An 18,821-nucleotide genomic window follows, 5' to 3' on the forward strand; every position below is an offset into this window, starting at 1 on the left:
CTGAAAACACCTTATTTGCAATAGGATCTCTTTATCAATTTGATGAAGACACAGAATCAATGTATTAAGTGAAATTATTGTTTCTGTGTGATAGATAACATTAGATGATCATAATGACATCTGGCTTTAAAATATATTAACCTTGAACTTCTGTATATTCTGTTATCATAGACTTTACCTTTTCAGTTTTTTTTTCTTTTTAATGTAGAATTTAAAAGCTTAGTTTTCCCAATAATTTATCACATAGTTAAATCTCAATTAGTAATATTCAATGCCCCATTTCTCTACTCACTACTAAGATTTGCCAATTAAAAACTGTATCATCATAGATCCTTTGAAAAAACTGCCAGTGATTCCCCAGTCACAGCTGCCCTATTGCCTCATTTCTGAGGAATATTATGCCAAGTCAGGATTTTAAAATCACTTTTAATGCCTAATCTTATTGAATCTGTTACCAAATGGAACTTATTAATGAGGCACTGGGTCCCATTTTCCTCTTCCTTCTCACTGCCATCTGCTACTATCATCAAGCTGAGCATTTTTAGCCATTTCCTACACAATTAAAATAACTCTTTCAACTTTTAAAATTAAGAAATAGTAAAATCTGTAAAACATTCCCTTCAATTTGGGGCAGGAAGATTTTAGCAACCCATTTACATCAAGAAGTAGGAGAAATATGTGAAAGGGTTTTGTATAGGATGCAGCACGATTATAAACTGCAGGAAAACAAATGCATATATTCTTACATATTTCTTATATTGCTTCAGTAAGTTATCTCAAAACTTTCCAAAATGTTACCTCAGACAAACACACTGGCAGAGATTATTATTTGGAAGCCATATCATGAAAATGATTCCACTGTTAAAGCACATTTTAGCTTAATCTAACTTTCTCTGAAACAGATCTTAGGTTTATCTTAGATGACTAAGGATCTTCTGGGAAGTCCACTAGTATTTTAATGAAACTGGAATGCTGAATAACTCAGCTCTAGATATGCTATAAAAAAACTTTAAAAAACCCTCCCTTTGCAATGTTACTCTGCTGTGTGCTGCACAGTAACTGTAGAGGCCTGTTACACAAATACTACAATCTTATAGCATAAGAGAGAAGGTAGTGTTTGTCTGGTGTTTGGGTTTCCTTGGTTACAAATTTGGGAGCTTGGTTAATAAAAGAAATGGCGAATTCAATAACACTGCAGCAGGAAAGGGCTTTCTACAACGCATTTCAAAGGCTCAATTTCTTGCAAAAGAGAAAGAACCCAGGGCTGTAAATGGATCATTTTGATAGCCACTTTTCCCTGACCCACACCTACTGGTGCTGAGCTACAGCACAGACACAAGCTGAGGTAATCATGCATTTCAGGTAGCTGTAGGGCATTCATGGAAATGCCATTGCTTTCTCCTCAGAACCTCTTCATTTGATGTATCACCAGCAAATCTGTGATACTGCCAGACTGCCGACTCCCAGCTGCCTACCACAGAAAAGCATTATGTTGTTAAATCATACCAAAGAATGATTCATTCTTTACAGTAGACATAATTTGACTAGATAGGTTTAAAAACCAAAAAATGAGCTACCCATGTGAAAGTAACCCCAAACTTGCCATGTTTGCCTAGCTACTGACTATGTATCCATGCAGTATCATGATTCTCCAGGGTGCTTTTTAGGATGCTTAGGTGCTTTTTTGCCAGTTTTGCTTGTTTGTTTCTAGTATGATCTACATCCCACATCTGATCCTATTTAAATTTGCATGGTAATACAAAGTCAAGCTAGGCAAAGATGTAAACACTTAAACCAAGAAAAAAATAACATTATCCTTATTTTATAACTCAGAGCTACAGTATTTTAACTTTGCTGCAAAAGCATTTATAAAGGAACTGAACAGCTAAAAGAAATATAGGAAAGTAATTATGCACTTTGAAATTGGATTTTCAACAAAAGAATGATGAAAACAGGAGGTTGGATTTTTTCCCCAAGTTTTCCCATTTCAATAAAATTAGGCACTTTACCTGCCATTTATCCATTCTTTGAAAAATTTCCACACAGTGGTAGGAAAAAGATGGCTAATACACTCAAGAGACTAATTTTAAATTCAGTCTCATTAGAATTGCTAGCATAAAGAACAGTTGGCAAATTATATGGAAATTAGAAGGGGTGAATTTTATATTGGAAAGAAAAGTACTGAAGGCATTCAGTGTAAACTTAAGATTACATCTCTATGAAATAAGAATCTCAACAAAGATGAGAAAAGTGAAAGTTAAAGAGAACAATTAAATAAGGGAATACTACAGGTATGCTTTTCTTTGGAATTGCATCTGAGGTCACACTAAGAATAAAGAGAAAAGCAATGAAAAGAAGAAAGCAATCCTTGCCTAACAGTAATTGCACTGACAAATAAGTCTGTTCCTATGCTTATATATTCCTCTAATTTTGAAGCTTCCAGACCAGCAGCTTTTACAAAATTGTTAATCTTTCATTAAACACTTTCACAGTTTTGAGGGTTCTGAGGGAGTAGATACTGTATTTTTTAGTTAATTAAACAATTCTGTGAGTAAAGAAACTTATGAAACTTTTTTCCAATCTGGCTCTCTGTGTCAGCCCAAGTATAAGGAGAGGCAAGGTCTGCATAATCAGGTTTTGCAATGAATGCATTTACAGCAGCTTGCTATAATGCTAGTTCTCCAGGGGCTAAGGACATAATGGGCTAAAACAATTTTTTTAGGGCTAAATGATTTCCTGTCAAAGAAATGTTCAAAGTTCTCATTTCTATAGCAGGAAGCAAAACTGCATTAGGTTCCACTGTAGACAGCCTGTAGCTTACTGCAGCCTGTAGCTCAAGCTGTGATCAAAAAAGCAAAACATCTGGGTTGTAGTGAATTGAATGAACACAACATGGACTCTTCTCATGTCTTCTAAATGTCTGAGTCATGTGAGCCTTATCTGAACAACTACTGTTTCACTATTCACATTCCCAGATGACTCATAAATGTACTGATACAGCATCCTAAATCAGAAAGAATAATACATATTCAAAAGTACTGAACAAATACCAGCAAAAACTAACCAAAGATGTACAGAAACTTAAGAGAATAAATACTTGTCTTTTTTTTATCTCACAGTCATGCCAAGTGTAATTCTGTGAAAACAAAAGGTCACCAATTTAAAGAAATGCAAAATGTTTTCTATCTGACAATTAAAAATGAAGGGAATATTAATGGAGATTGAAAAGTTGGACATCTATATAGATATCAAAAATATAAATGAAAATACTTCAAATTAGTGCTTTCAAGTGATACTACACTTCAGACTTGCTAGAGAGAAAAATAAGATCAAACATGAAGAACAGGAATTATCATATCATCTATCTCATTCTATCTCCTTGCTAATCTATCTCATTTCTAAAATACTCTGGGACTTTGAGACAGATTCAAACCAGTTTTCCGTCAACCTCAGCATAGTGTTATATGTTTCTTCTATTTAATTGGTTATAGGCCCTGTAGTAAAAGCATGAATGAAAACATTGACTAGGTTTATTTCATAAGCATAGTTTGCAATCTTGGTAACACTTAATGTTTTTATTCTGTTTCTACAGAGAGCATTATTCCAGTTAAGTTGAGAACAGCATTTTAGAAATCAAATGTAATTTTGAGTGTCATTTTTTTAACACAGAGAACGGATTAAGCAACACTGACAAATTTAAAGCAGAAATGATAACATCTTACAATAATATCAAAGAGAAAAATAAAAAATAATTACTTGACCAAGTGCTTAATAAGGATGTCCAGCATCTCTCTGTTCTTCTCTGGTAATTTATGCACAAGTGCATGAACTGCCTCAACTCTGTAGTTCTGATCATCTGACTCTATTAAACAGAAAACAAAATTTTGATAAATCATAACATGTGCTAAGAAGTGACTACAAATGGCATCAGTGTCTGTATGCTAACACAAACATGCATTAAGAGAAGCCAAACAAAATTAGCTTTCAAATGCTGAGGAAAATTTGATTATATTTATTACACTGTGAAATCTGTATTTCAAGGAACTCGCCTAAAGCAATTACTATCAATATTGGAACCAACAAATTAATGGCAATATTGACTTGATGTGCCATTTCAGTGAAGCCTAAGATTTAATCTAAGAAATATAGATTAAAATAGCTAAAACTATTTTTTGTCTTTTATTCTTCTAAAGACAAGAGAAAATGGAGAAATATCTTCAAATTCTAAACTGAAGTAATTAGAAAAATTATCTTTGCTATCTCTGTATCCAACTACTCCATTTTTGAAAATGAGTTCACTTTTGTTCTTTCTAATTTCTCAAGGCAAGCTAGGAAAATAGAGGTCCCTAGACGAGAGGGATGAATGTTACAAAATAATTATCAGCCTATATAAAACAAACAAGCAAACATCGAAATGAGGGTTCAAAACTTCATGCAGAAGGCAGTCACACAGAACCACTAAAAAGATCAGAACAAACCACTGAACAGCTTCATCTAGTGTGACTTCTCTGTTTTGAGGGCTGGATCACTGAATATTAGAGCAAGAAGAAAAGTAAAAATAGTGACTGAGGAGATTAGGGGTTAGAAACAATACTACTTTCATGAAATCATATTTATCATTTTACTTTTTACTTACTAACAGCAACAATGAAATCTTTGTGCAGCTTGAAAGTCATCAGTGGTTCTGAAAGACACCTGGTTGTGAAAAAAAACCAGATTTTAAATTTAAAACAGACTCATAATCTAAGTTTTATGAGTGTGATTATGATAGCCCTCAACATCTGCACAATGCTCTATTGGTCCTTGGAAATCCAATTCAGTGATGACGGATTACAGGTAGTATAAAACTCAGTCATGTACACTGTCTGAAAATCAATTTGAATTGAATCTGGTGTCACCATGTAAGTTAATAAGGAAAATGTTACTTCATCACAGAGCCTCAATGCTTCCTGTCTTCCATATTGTAGGACAGGAATAAATACAGCTGCAGCAAGGTATAACAGGCTGCAGAAGCAACCTTTTGCCCAAGAAAAGGCAAAAATATGATGAAATTTGGGACTGAAATTCTGATGTGAGAGATCTTAAAAGAGTCATCATTTGAAAGGCAGACTGTGAGTTTCCTTACAGACACACACAATTACTCTTGCTTACTCATGTCCAAATTTTACAAATACAGTAGCAACAATGACTTGGGCTTCTGAAGATGTATTATAAATTTCTTCAACCAAAGCCAGTCTTTTCAATGAAATGTACATGACCATTCTGCTACAAATGCCATGTTTTTCCAGGTTAATAGGGATTTCTGATGCTGCCCTTTTGAGGTGACTTTTATAGGAAATGTAAGATTTGTAGAAGGCATAGTACACCCACCATATTCTGTCTCTTATCAGTAAAAATGACAGGAGGGGTATTTTATTTGTGAAGATATTAAGAACATAGGATAAAAAAACTATGCTTTTGCTGGGAGTTTCATTCAACCAAAATGTCATGAAATTTTATGGTACACAGCTTAAGGGATTCACAAAGAAAAGACTGAGCACAACATGCTTTGTGGTTAACATAAAAAAATTTAAATAAAAAACATGCAATTGAATTTAAGGCTATATAAGGCAGGATATCTTAAAAAGGTTGAAGGTGTGTATTATTGTACATAATCACACGAATAATAAGCAGGATAATAAAATACTCATTTATTACCATGGCAATGGATATAAGAAATGTATCCAAGAAATATTAACAAGCCAAAGATTAATGGGCCAGAAACGAATACTGAAACTGTGTGGCATCATACTTACCTGAGGTAGTTTTTTAGTCCACTTGTTATTGTTTTATTGTCCCAAATTTCCATATCAATATCCATATCAGGAGGTGATTTAGGGGCTGTTAGGAATTTGAATTAGGATTTTGTTAGTTTCACTTACACATTAACTAGAAAGGTAGCAAAACAGAAGCTACTAGATCAGCCATTTAGCTCAACTAATTATTTATTAGCTAGACTAACCACCAATCTGATCAATTTAAATCTCTTCATCTCTGCCAAATTATAAATAAAAGTAAATTCAGTGCTCATAGTTAGTAATCATAAACATTAACTATGCACTATATCAAAGTGTTAAGTAAGCCCAAGTCCACAGAGAATTACGAATTCAGTTGTCTTAAACATGCAAACACAAGCATCAGAGAGATAAATTAGCAAGAAAAGTGAAAGACTGGAACAAATGCCTATTAAGGTGAGCCATGATGTGTTATGAAACTAAGCTTTGGAGAACTTGTGGAACAAGCCAAATATCTATCAATAAATAGAACTTTAAAGCCAGAAGAAGAAAAGCATTTTTATTAGGAATTTACTCATGTGTAACATGCAGAAGTGAATACTAATGCACACAAGGAACTACAGATGAGTTACTCATTTTAAGAGTCCAAACTCAATTCAGTGGCAGCCAGTGCACATACAAAATTGTGAATATTGTGACACACTCTTCTGAGCACAGCAGTTGAGGCAAAAAGAATCACAGCAAACACACTGCACAATGACAAAAGTTCACTTCAGATACTTACAAAATATGGTATTCATTAGCTTTTGCACCTTGGAATTTACACCACCTATTCTGTACAGTCCAAGTATTGTAATACCTACATTGGGAAAACAAGTAGATGAAAAAATTTAAAAAATTAAAATATGGTGATTTCAATAGATGCCAATGCATTCTTGGTGTACGTTTTCAAAACATCTAAATGTATTTACGGAAAACTGTACCATTACATTCTTAAGCACTGCTTTACCCTACTGCAACCTCTTGTGGGATATTAACAAATTCATTCCACTGAGTCCACACCATAATATACACTAAGCATAATTTTACATTAACAGAACCCTTCTGCATAGAAATGACCCATATTAACAATAAGGTGATGGCTAGGAAAAGTGAAAATCAAGACCCAAAAGCAGTCTAAAAACACATTGCACACGAACAAGTTTATATTGCCTAAATGTCAGTGGAATTACTATGCAACTGTATTTGGTTAGACCACCATCCTTTCAAATAAGATGTGATTGACATTTATATGAAAAAAAAAATATATACTGTATACTGTTCTAACATACAAATTGAGAATTTATGTTGCCAGTTAAAATTGTCAGGCCTTTTTTAAGCACAGCACAGTTTTTAAGCACAGCACAGTTAATAATAACAAATAATGTTAAAGAGTGATATTCAGAATACAGTATTTAGAACATAGAATCACTAGGCTGGAAGACACCTTAAAGATCATTGAGTCCAACCCATGCCCTAAAACCTCAACTAAACCATGGCACTGAGTGCCACATCCAATCTTCTTTTAAACACATCCAGGGATGGTGACTCCACCATCTCCCCAGGCAGACCATTTCAACACTTTATCAATCTTTCTGTAAAAAACTTTTTTCTAATATCCACAGCTTAAGACATACTTGATTATCTCAGTCACGATTATTTTATTATTTTTAACTGCCTTTTAAAATCAGCAGGGTTTAAATGTCTTCCATTCTCCCCACTTCAAGCCTTAACATTTTAAAATTGCCTACTTTTCCTTTGAAAACAACATTTCTAAATCTGATTTTAGATAACCTAGGTGTTTTGTTTTGAAACCCTCTTTCACCCTCCCTGGCCCAGAAAATAATGCAAGCTCTGAGTCAGCAGTGACTTAACAATGATAACATTGCTGGCTGAGAAACTGAATTCAAGTTGAGCTTAAAGTTGCACAGAGAGATCACATTTGGATAGAAGAGATCTGCACACTGACAACTCAAGAAAAGGCTATCTCATTTTATAGGTGATGATACAGCCATAACTCTCCATTTAAAACTTACTGTGAGTTGTTAGATACCACTTCATTGGTAAAGTGATTATTACTTCCATTTTTTACATTCCCACTAACAAAAAAGAGTGTTGCTAAACATTAAATGCTGCTAAACATAAAAAAAAAAGTTAAAATGTACAACATTACTGAATAAAATTATAGGGGTTATACTCTACAAAAAAACAGCTGTACCAGCAAAGAATGTTAACGTCACTTTTAGGTCTTCTGATTTCACACCTGAAAACCAGGTTGGGTGCTGAGACTCCCTACAGTTGTATCAAAAGAAAAGTCAAGTCACTGCACACAAAGGAAAGACTAAAGATGTGTGCAATTGTGTATTAAACTGTCTAATCAACAAGAAACTACAGAAAAAGTTTAAAAATCTCAAATATGTTAAGAACTGTTGCTGGAAATGAAGACAACATTTTGGAGTGGAAAGCACCCAGATATGATAAATCCAAACCAAATAATGGATACACTTCAAAGCACAGATGTAAAACATGTAGAATTAAAAAAAGCCAGATTTTAGAAAAAGTCACAACAATCTAAGACATTATTTATGGTTTAATACACACCTCTTGTTTCTACAGCATGAATACATTTCCTCACAAAGTTGAAACCCGCTTCATTTAAGAACACTATAAAAAAAAAGGGCAATTACTCTCCAACATCAATATACAAAATATTCTGTTTAGCTACACTCCTGCACTAATCAAGGAGGGCTAATACATGGTTTCCATTACATTATAAGACTTGTTCAGTAATATGTTCTTTGTAGATACATCCATAGCATTCACAACCCATCTTTGGGTTCTGTACCATTAGAAACTCAATATTCTACTGTCTTTCTCAGCAATCAGTAGCATCTCTAAAGATACAGTTGAAAGCTGCTGAGCAAAATGCTTTTAAGACTCCAGGACCTATATTATGAACAGATTCATTGCTTTTAATATAACAATGTTCTTTCTTCCTTGCCTATGCACATAATCACTCATAAAATGGTAATGTAGAAGACCAATCCTTGTTACTGAGTTTAATCAGTCATCCTATTTCAAGTGAATGTACTTCTCATTAATGTTGCATCTTCAATACCCACTGCTCTAACTACCTAAATAATGATCTGATCTTAAAACAGCATATTTGTCACCATTAAAATAAACACCATCATAAAAAATAACAGATAGTGGCTTAAATTTCAGATTTTCTGAGTCTCAAATATACCTCCAATGAAGATGTATGTCCAAATTTTACCAATCTATTTCTCTGAGATATATTATTTGAATTAGTTTTATATATTTGTGTTAACATACGATAACAACCAATGTGTTAACACAGGGTTAATACAATTATGCACACAAATCTCATAGTACCTTTAAACACACTAATTTTGTTACTCAGTGTATGTCTAATAGGTGCATATACACCTTAAACTAAAAAGATGTGATGGACCAAGGCAAGTTGTATGAGGTCCAACAAGGCCAAGTGCTGGGTCCTGCGCTTGGGTCACAACAACCCCAGGCAGTTGTGGCTGGAAAGATGTCTAAAAGATAAGGACTGGGAGTGCTGGCAAACAGCTGCTGAACATGATCCAGGGTGTGCCCAGGTGGCCAAGAAGGCCGATGGCATCCTGGCCTGGATCAGCCAGGTGTGGCCAGCAGGAGCAGGGCAGTGACCGTCCCCCTGTACCCAGCACTGCTGAGGCCACAGCTCCAATGCTGTGCTCAGTTCTGGGCCCCTCAGTGCAAGAGAGACATTGAGGGGCTGGAGCGTGTCCAGGGAAGGGCAACGGAGCTGGGGGTGTTCAGCCTGGAGAAAAGGAGCCTCATCACTCTCTATGTCCATCTGAAAGGAGGGTGCAGCCAGGTGGGGTCAGCCTCTTCTCTTAAGTAACAAGCAATAGGACAAGAGGAAATGGCCTCCAGTTGTGCCAGGGAAAGTTTAGATAACCAACAAAGTTACTCCACAGCAACAGAACTAAAATAAAAAATAATCTTTCTCCCACACATATCAAGGAACTGTAACATTACAGAAATCTAGCAAGATATGACAACTCAAAAAAGCTTACTTTCTTCCTTTTTGCTAATAATGGCTGGCAGTGTGTAGATCTGTAAAAAAAAAAAAAGAACAAAAACCAATCAAACAACAACAATGCAATAGAATAATGTTTGTGCTTTAAATCCTTTATTGCCAGGTTTGTGAGGAGTTGCAACATGCTATGTACTAGATTGCTGCTAGGGAAATTCCAAGCTTGCCTTTCATGATCTCTTGACATTTACTGCTCCAGCACACAGCTGGGTTAACAGCTCTGTGCTACCATAATGCAACTAATACATTGGAAATCAGATTTACTGAGACCAGATGAGTTAGATTTCAAACCAGCTTGTGATTATAATTCCTGTACTCGTTCAGGCCAACAAGAAGCATGTAAAAACACTCATGAAGTTCATAAAATGGATCAGCCGCTCTTTTCCCATCAGATACAGGTCTGACATCAGCCTCATTCAGTGACTACTTTAAGAGCATACAAATAGTGGGAAGAAAACTCAGACAAGCCTGTCCCTCAGTAGCTTTCAACATGTGTTTCTGCTCTCTGCAATGCCATTTGAGATGGTACTAATTGTTTACTCTATGAAAATGCCCAAAAGATGGATGTTGTTTACCACTGTAATAACAACCATTTCACATATATTATCTGAACCATGAACCCTATTAGACAATATGCTATTGTGTTACTTAAAATAGTATTAATTTAAATACCCTAACATAAAATAATGATATATATAAATATAGGCTTAAACTAATAGATCTACTTTTCTGCTTTGTAGTTATCTTCACTATGTACTTGCATTAGTGTTTCACAAAGAAAACAACTCTATTTGTTGGTATTGTGACAGAGTATCTGAAATGTATACTAGCTTCTTTCTGTAATATGTGATCTAGAAAACTGTAAAATGAAAATTAAAAAATATCCTTACTGGTTCCTTTCCATCCATAGCTTCAAGCCAAAGTTTTCGGTTGGATTCTGAAAAAGCTTGTAGTGTGATGATTCCAGGTCTGTCAAAAACACACATTCATTGAAGTTACTGTTTTTCTCTAACAGTATCCAAAGTCAGAATCCACATATATAGTGATGTGAATATAGAAAAGACAGACAGAAGTTAGAGGAAGTTATATCAGAGCTTCTGATATAACAGAATAATTTTAGGTATAAAATACATCTTTTTTTTTAATGTTTGCTAACAGTCATAAAACATTTTTTAGGAGAACTACTACAAAATTGAGTCAATTTATCATATTTTAACACAAAAATTAATTCAAGATTTCTCTTTATTCCCAAGATTGGAAAAAAATACTTCTACAAATACTGCATACCTGTATCTTAAATACAGGAAATCTATTCTCAGGTATCTGATATAATTATAATATCCAGGAGTAAGTGGAAAAAAATTGTGGACATAATTTTCAAGAAAAAAAAAAGTACTACTATACATTTCTGAAAGTAATAGAGTTTTTTACAGAATATACTTATTAACAAGTATTTATAAAATATTAATAAAAATATTTATGATCTGTTTCTAAAAGAGGATAGTCAGTTTTGCTACAAGTTCCATAAGAATCCATGCTGTATCTGCATGCAAACATAATGTAGTGAAGACAACACATATTCTGTGTAGTGAATTTAATTAGAAAACCGGGTTTGAAAAAAGAAGTACTAAGTCTTGAAAGCCTAGTTTGTCTGTTTACAAATATATTGGTAAACATGTGTTCCTACTACAGGAGTAATTATTATCTATTGGTTGCAATTATTTTCAAATCGTTAACAAAATGGAAACAAACCTCTCAAACACTTCAATATCGAAACAGAAACGTTTGTCAATTGAATCTGTCTTTCTCCTGATGCAAGATTTTAGCTTGAACATTTCTGGTGAGCTTGTGACAAGGCCATTCTATAAAACAACAAAATGGAATTAGCACAGGCAATACACTTATACACCTTGGCTTCATCCTAAATTTAACTGAATGAACAGTCCAAAGAACATGTCTTAACATAGGGATTAAAATTCTTTAGGCATATTTACAGTATTTTTCGATATATTAAGACTACATTTAATAGCTTTCTGTCTTATATTTGTTACTTAATCATTGTATTTCAAAAAATTCCCTAAATTCAAATCTTACAAACACCTGTGTATATAACTTGATTACATGCATGTAAGGATGAAAATTACATAGTTCTGCCAACTCTCACATGCAGATAAACAGATTTCTGAAGAATAAAGCTGACTAACTCTCAACTCTGGCCATGATTGTGAGACCTTGCTATAATATTGGCAAGGCTGACACAACTGGGGATTCTGAGGAATGGGAGGAAGCAAATGTCACTCCTGTCTTCAAAATGAGCAAGGAGAAGGATTAGAATCATAGAACCATTCAGGCTGGAGAAGGTCACAACTAAATCATCTACATATCTTTTAAAAATTTTCAGGGTTGGTGACTCAGCTACTTCCCTGGCAGACAATTTCAACGCTTGACAACCCTTTTGGTGAAGTAATTTTCTGTAATACCTACCTCCCCTGATGCAACCTGAGGCCTCACAACTTATGGGGAACTATAGGCTAGTCTGCATCACCTTTATCCCTGGGAAGGTGATGAAGTAAATAATCATGGAAAGCATTTCCAAACATATTAAGAACGGAAAGGTGACTGGAAGCAGTCAGCATGAATTTAATAAAGGAAAAATCACATAGGATCAACCTGATAGCCCTCTACAATGTGTGTTGGATGGCTGACTGTATGATGGAAGAGCAATGAATATTGTTTATCTCAACTTCAGCCATGCTTTCAACACTACATCCTGGGCTGAACACTGCCTGAACTACTGAACTCACAACAGAAGTCCAGCTGCAGCCAAGCACTAGTGGTATGCTCATGAGGTCAATTCTGTTCAGCATGAATAGCAGTTAGCCCAGGCACCAGGTCAGGACAAGACTGACAGGATAGAGAGCAGCTTGGTAGAAAAGGAATTTCAGGTTCTGGTGGGCAACAAGGTGACCATGAGCCAGAATGTGATATTGCTGCAAAGAAGGCCACCAGCCTCCTGGGATGCATCAGGCAGGGTACTGCCTGCAAGTGGAGGAAAGAGATCCTCACCTTCCATCCAGCACTGGTGAGGGACACCTGGAATGCTATGCCCAGTGCTGGGCTCCCTGGTAAAAGAGAGGCAGTGATGTGCTAGAACAAGTCCAGCTAAAGGCTACCAAGGTGATTAGGGACTTGGAGCACAACTACCTGCAAGGAGGGTTTGTGAGGTGGGGCTCAGTCTCTTCTGCCATGTCTTCAGCGAAAGAACATGAGGGAGAAGCCTTAAGTTGTGCCAGGGGAGGTCCAGGTTAGATATTAAAAATAAAATTTTCACTGGAAGAGTGGTTTGGCATTGAAATAATTAACCAGGTGGAGTCACCATCTCTGAAAGTGTACAAGAAGAGCCTGGATGTGGCACATGGGGATACGATTTAGGGGTGATTGTGGTGATGCTACACTGATGGTTGGACAGATGATCTTGAAGGTCTCCTCCAACCTCAAAGATCCTGTGATTTGTCATATGAGGAGATGCTGAGAGACCTGAGACTGTTTGGTCTGGGGAAGAGGGATCACATCAGTGACTAATCTAAAAATACCTCATGGGAAGGAAAGTAGGCTGAGTCAGATTCTTCTCAGTGGTGCCCAGTGGAAGGGTGAGAGGTGACGGGCACAAACTCAAATAAAAGTAATCTGTATTTGAACTTTAGAAAAAGTTTTTTATGGTGGTTGAACACTGGAACAGGTTGTTCATAGACAGCTCCATCCTTGGAGATATCTAAAACCTGGCTGGACACAGACCTCACCAACCTCTTCTGGTTGACCCTGAATTGAGTTTATATTAGAGATCTCCAGAGCCCCCTTCCAAACCTAATCTACTGAATGATTCTGTGCAAATGTGATAAATTTCATATGCACTTACAACAACCACATTAGAGAAGTTATTTAATAAGTGATTTAAATATGTTTCTAATGAAATATTAATTGAATATTTATCCATGCTATATGATACATGCACTGTTTCATCTACGAAAACAGCCTTATCTCTTTGCATTTTTTCTTTTAGTAGTTCCTTAATGCTTAATAAAAAAGATGGAACATACAGGTCATGTATTTGTTCATGTACAAGCAACTCACCACTTTTCCACCAGATTTTGTTTCAGCTATACTCATTGTAAAAGTTTTTGTTCCTTTGTCGTAAGTGCAGTAATGTTTAACCCATGTAAATCCAAGGGGTCCTAGAGTAAAGAGAGATAGTATCAAAAGTAATTGTCATTTTACCACTATTATACTTGGAATTAGAGTAGAAAAATGAAATAAAGTAGCATCTACATGCAGCCTACTCCTTGTTTTTTAATCTGAACATGTTGTTCCAGTATAATTTCCAAATATTGCAGCTTGATAATATTGCCCAATAAAGTTTCAGCAGACTGACTTTCTTTGGCAACTGGATGGGTGACAGCATTCTATTATAGTAACAAGGCAGGAAAAAGGCAAGAACAGACCTGAGGAGTTTTCAACAATATTAACAATAGAGTGCACAAGAGGCAAATGATTCACATGTGAGTATTCACCATATAGGGACACCTGACAATACCTGAGCGCTCCCTCTGCCACATTTGGGACCCAGAAACGATCCCTTCCCCTACCCCCAGAAAATGATGAGGTGGTATTGAGTAAGGACCTAGTCATGCCCAGCTCCTGGCTACTTGCAAAAATTAACTCTGTCCTGTCTAGAACGAAGACAAAAATAAAGAACCTTGACTTTAAAAAATGGTATTTTGAATTTTAATTGTGTTTTTTTTTTTGTGTGTGTTTTTCTTTGTTAATGTGAAGAATTAAATAAAAATGTTTGAAAAAAACCCTTGTAGTTTTACTATAGATACACAGGTTTTGCCTTCTCAATGTACCCACAAAGGTGGTGGTTATATGAGAGACTGAATCAGTCATGTAAGTTGGATGTCTGTCAATCCAGAATCCTAACTGTGGAAATTTATATGGTCTGTTACGCTGACTGAGAAAGCTCTCCTATTGCTTGTGTTCTGGAAGAAAGTAAAGTCATGAATCAAAAATTCAAATGGTTATGTACCCTCGGAAGTTAGCTGTTCTGCTCCTATATTTTAAATTATTTTCACGTAGCATAACAAAATCTGTAATTATTTGGAATCAATTTTTCCTCTGATGGCAATTCATTATCTCTTTTGGCACATTATAATATGGATGAGCACTCTCAAAGCAGTTTAGATGAGTTAAGAAGTCACCTATTTTCATTAGAAAATTTAACCAGACACCCGTGTTGCAACTTTACACTTGTTACTCTTGGCCATCCAAGAAGACAATTTATGGCCTAATGCCATTTTTTAAAAACACCTATATTTACCACCATGCATATCAGTAATAAATATATACAAAATTTACTCTCAAGGAGAGCAGACATTTAACCCAATTGCTTACAATTAGACAAGGAACTATAGGAGAGCAGACATTTAACCCAATTGCTTACAATTAGACAAGGAACTATAGGATAAGGGCTGTAGGCAAGTAAACTTGCATGATAAGGAATTATACAACTAGTACCTTTCCTACTACACAGTGAGTACAGACCCTGTTACTCCAGAATAAACATTTCTTTTCAGTAAGATGTCAAGCTGGCCTTTCACTATTTAATGAAGCACAGCATGTGCCTGGTACTTCACTCCTTTTCTTCCTCCCCCATTAGCACGGCTCAGTGTAATTTCCACTTAACACAGATTTCTTTTATGATTATTAATCAATTAAAAAATAGACTGTGTTCTTAAAACTTGCAGCACTACTGAGGATAAAACTGGCTGTGGTTAACTGTGGTAAGATGGTACTTAGATGACCTTTTCTTACATCTCTGATTTCCATTAAGCACATGTTCATTTAAGATGCTGGGTCAGTGGAGGTCTCTGGTACAAGGTGCTCCTGATGGCTGAACTAAAGGCCCTGTTCAGGCAGAGAAAGTACAGGAAACAGAAGAGAGGCAAAGCAGGGTGCTGGGAGTTTGCAAGGTGCAGGGCAGCCAGCCAGAGCTGAGCTTGCTACCAGTCAGCCACTGGGGCAAACAACAGCACAGACCTTCCTGGCTGTACTTACGTTTCTCCTGCACATAGAGATAGCCTTCCATTGTCCACTGACTTGGTGGTCTGTAATCTTGGTTAGCTGATTTCATTCTCTGCATGAGCCTCTCCACTTCCTGTCTAGTGCTTTCGAAGTTATTGCGAGTCTAATACCCAGGAAAGGAAACAAACAAAACCCCACATCACCTCATGCAAGTACTAAAATAACAATGAACAACTAATTACAAGTAATGCCAAGGAGACTGTATTGGAGACCAACAAAAGCATTTGCCAGAGACATAAAAGGGAGGAAAAGGAAAAAAAAAATGCAATAAAGAATGATACTTTTCATTGCTAGAAGCCTGGGAATAACCTAGTAATGAAGAATGCAACTTAGGCACACAAATGTAGGGAAAACATAGCTAAGAATAGCACCATTGCTCTTTCTGCAGGTCACTAATCTCAGACAGGAGGTCATCTCATATCTTCAAGTATGCTTACATAGTATTTTGCAGACGGATACAGGCTTTCCCTCTGTACACTCCAGGATTCTCAGACAGATATTTGGCTAAACCAGAAGCTGCTAACAGCTTAGCCCTAAACCTGAAGTATTAAGACCCACTGAAGCACTTTAAGTACAGTGCAGAAAACACTAGTTTGGGTTACAGCCAGGTTAATGAGCCCAGACAGCTGCAGTTTCTACACACATGGAAGAGATAAATTGTCTGTGTATCCATATCTGCAGTGATACCACAGGTGCTGCTGCTTAGAATAGTCAGGTTACTGGCACTGCCATGAACAAGTTCTGACTTGGCAAACACCACAGTTCAATATAAAAAAAATGGGAGGTAAGTGGCAGAACTATGCCAAAAGCATGGAAGAAGTGTGCCTGTCTTTAATATCACATGTGTAACCAGTCATGTAACAAAGCAAACAATTATGGTATTAGGGTGGGTTGTTTCTATATTTTCTTATATCTCTATGCATATAAATGGCTACTTGCTCTTAGTGAATTCAGTGAGGCTAGGGTTTCCCTCCATGTACCTAGCATGGGATAACAGAAGAGAATTACTGAGAGATGCCAGAGCTTTGATTGATTAAATATCAGATATTGAATACTCTGCTCCTATAGGCCAAAAAAAAGAATAAAGATTTTTGTAACATTTCTATAGAGTCATCTATGGACTCAAATCCACAGCAGTCAGAAAGATACTCTTAGGACTTTATACACCAGTGAGTACTTCCCCTTTTACATGGGCCATTTGTGTAGGCAGTTGCACAATAGTATAAAAGTATACATGCTCAATCTTGGTTTTGAAGACAAACACTGTTATTAGAGAGGGAGGTAAAATTCTAATCCGTACTTTTCTGATTATGCCCTTCAGAAGAAGTATCAGTTCAGATCAAATTTAAGAGAGGTCATTTTGAGGCCTTCAAGAAGGACAAGCCATTGAAGGAATGTCCTCATTTTAAGACTTTGTCTCCATCTACTAAGTTTTTAATTACTACTTTTAAGCAGCAGGTCTTTGAATCAAATCACAGAAACCAAAGCCAAACAGACACACCAAGTATGCCACTGGCCAGCTGAGACAGTTAAAGTGACAACAGGTCATGTTAGAACATGGTGACCTGTTAAGAGCTGCTGGTCTGCTACTACTCTTCTACAGCTGTTACTGCTCCTGCTCTAACCTGTAGAACATTTTTAAGAACAGCAACAGCAGTTCAGATAAACTATTCTTCAAAACCTGAATACACAATGCAATGGAGAGGAGTACTTTTGACAGCTACAGAGAGGCTGAATGCACTTCTTCCTGTCCTCTGTTTGTCTTTACCTGTATAAATTATTTCACTTCAATCTGATTTTGGATGATACTCTCAATGACAAGTACGTAGAGAACACAGCTGGCTGTGTGAAACTGTGGATCTAGATCTGGAGCCAGAATTTATACTGCTGTGTAACAGGAGTCAGTGATGTACTGATGCCCACTGTATCTTCATGTGTATGTTTTCTGATATATAATTTAAAAAAAAAAAAAAAATCATTCTTCTACCTAACTTCACATCTCCCTCTACTTCTGTAATCTATTTACAACTTCAAGTTGTGCTGATATAATAGTTAGAAAACATTAAATATAAATATTTCTTAATTAACATTGAAATTGAAAAAAGTCCTTTAATAATTTTGCCTCTGTAGACAAGTGTAGAGGAAACATATGATTACTTACAATGCCAGTTTTGATCTGTGCTGTGAGCTCCTGCTCCACTCAGACCTTGCCATATTAAAATAAGTAAAGTAAATCTCTGGACTGAAGCACATTTTTCACTCTTTCAGTGAAACTGCTGTGCAACAACACTGACCCCTTGTGTCTTTATCTGAAAGCATTTTAGTAGCAAAAAATGTGAAAAACACAAAATTGGTAAGGACAAGTGACTGGGATGCTCTACAGAGACCATTTGCACTTTGATCCAAAAGGAAAAGAATAATCATCTAGGAAGTTTAGCCTTATTTCCTCAAGCAGTATTTAAAATGGGATCTATATATAGGAACAAGAGATGCAAAAGGGAAGATGGAACTACAAAAATTTGTGGTATGTGTCTTTTCTTGAAAGAATGAAGTGGACTTAACTTTAAAAGAAATTCTGGACTTTGATGTTACTTTTCAGGAAATATGTGGGGTTTTTCCAGTACTGACATGTTGAAGTTCACTTTTTGCCTCAAAAGCAGAGTGTTTAAACTTTCCTTAAAAGCAAAGTGTGTACTTACTTATTTGTAAGTATATTTTGTACCTACTTATTTGTATATCCTTGGAAGTGTACTATCTGA

The 18,821-nt window shown here is 36.0% G+C and overlaps 1 protein-coding gene across 1 annotated transcript in view; it reads right to left on the minus strand.

Moving 5' to 3' along the window:
- The window catches only part of ARHGAP42 (Rho GTPase activating protein 42), a 144,514-nt gene that overhangs the window by 18,887 nt on the left and 106,806 nt on the right, over window positions 1–18,821 (minus strand). The window contains exons 8-17 of the mRNA XM_054654655.2: window positions 16,036–16,165; window positions 14,056–14,156; window positions 11,677–11,786; window positions 10,815–10,893; window positions 9,905–9,944; window positions 8,415–8,477; window positions 6,559–6,633; window positions 5,796–5,880; window positions 4,637–4,695; window positions 3,757–3,862 (exon numbers count right to left, since the gene is read on the minus strand). Of these exons, the coding sequence (XP_054510630.1) occupies window positions 3,757–3,862; window positions 4,637–4,695; window positions 5,796–5,880; window positions 6,559–6,633; window positions 8,415–8,477; window positions 9,905–9,944; window positions 10,815–10,893; window positions 11,677–11,786; window positions 14,056–14,156; window positions 16,036–16,165 (848 nt within the window). The remainder of the gene's footprint in view (window positions 1–3,756; window positions 3,863–4,636; window positions 4,696–5,795; window positions 5,881–6,558; window positions 6,634–8,414; window positions 8,478–9,904; window positions 9,945–10,814; window positions 10,894–11,676; window positions 11,787–14,055; window positions 14,157–16,035; window positions 16,166–18,821) is intronic.

The sequence above is a fragment of the Agelaius phoeniceus genome, chromosome 2, assembly GCF_051311805.1.
Source record: "Agelaius phoeniceus isolate bAgePho1 chromosome 2, bAgePho1.hap1, whole genome shotgun sequence".
NCBI lineage: Eukaryota > Metazoa > Chordata > Aves > Passeriformes > Icteridae > Agelaius > Agelaius phoeniceus.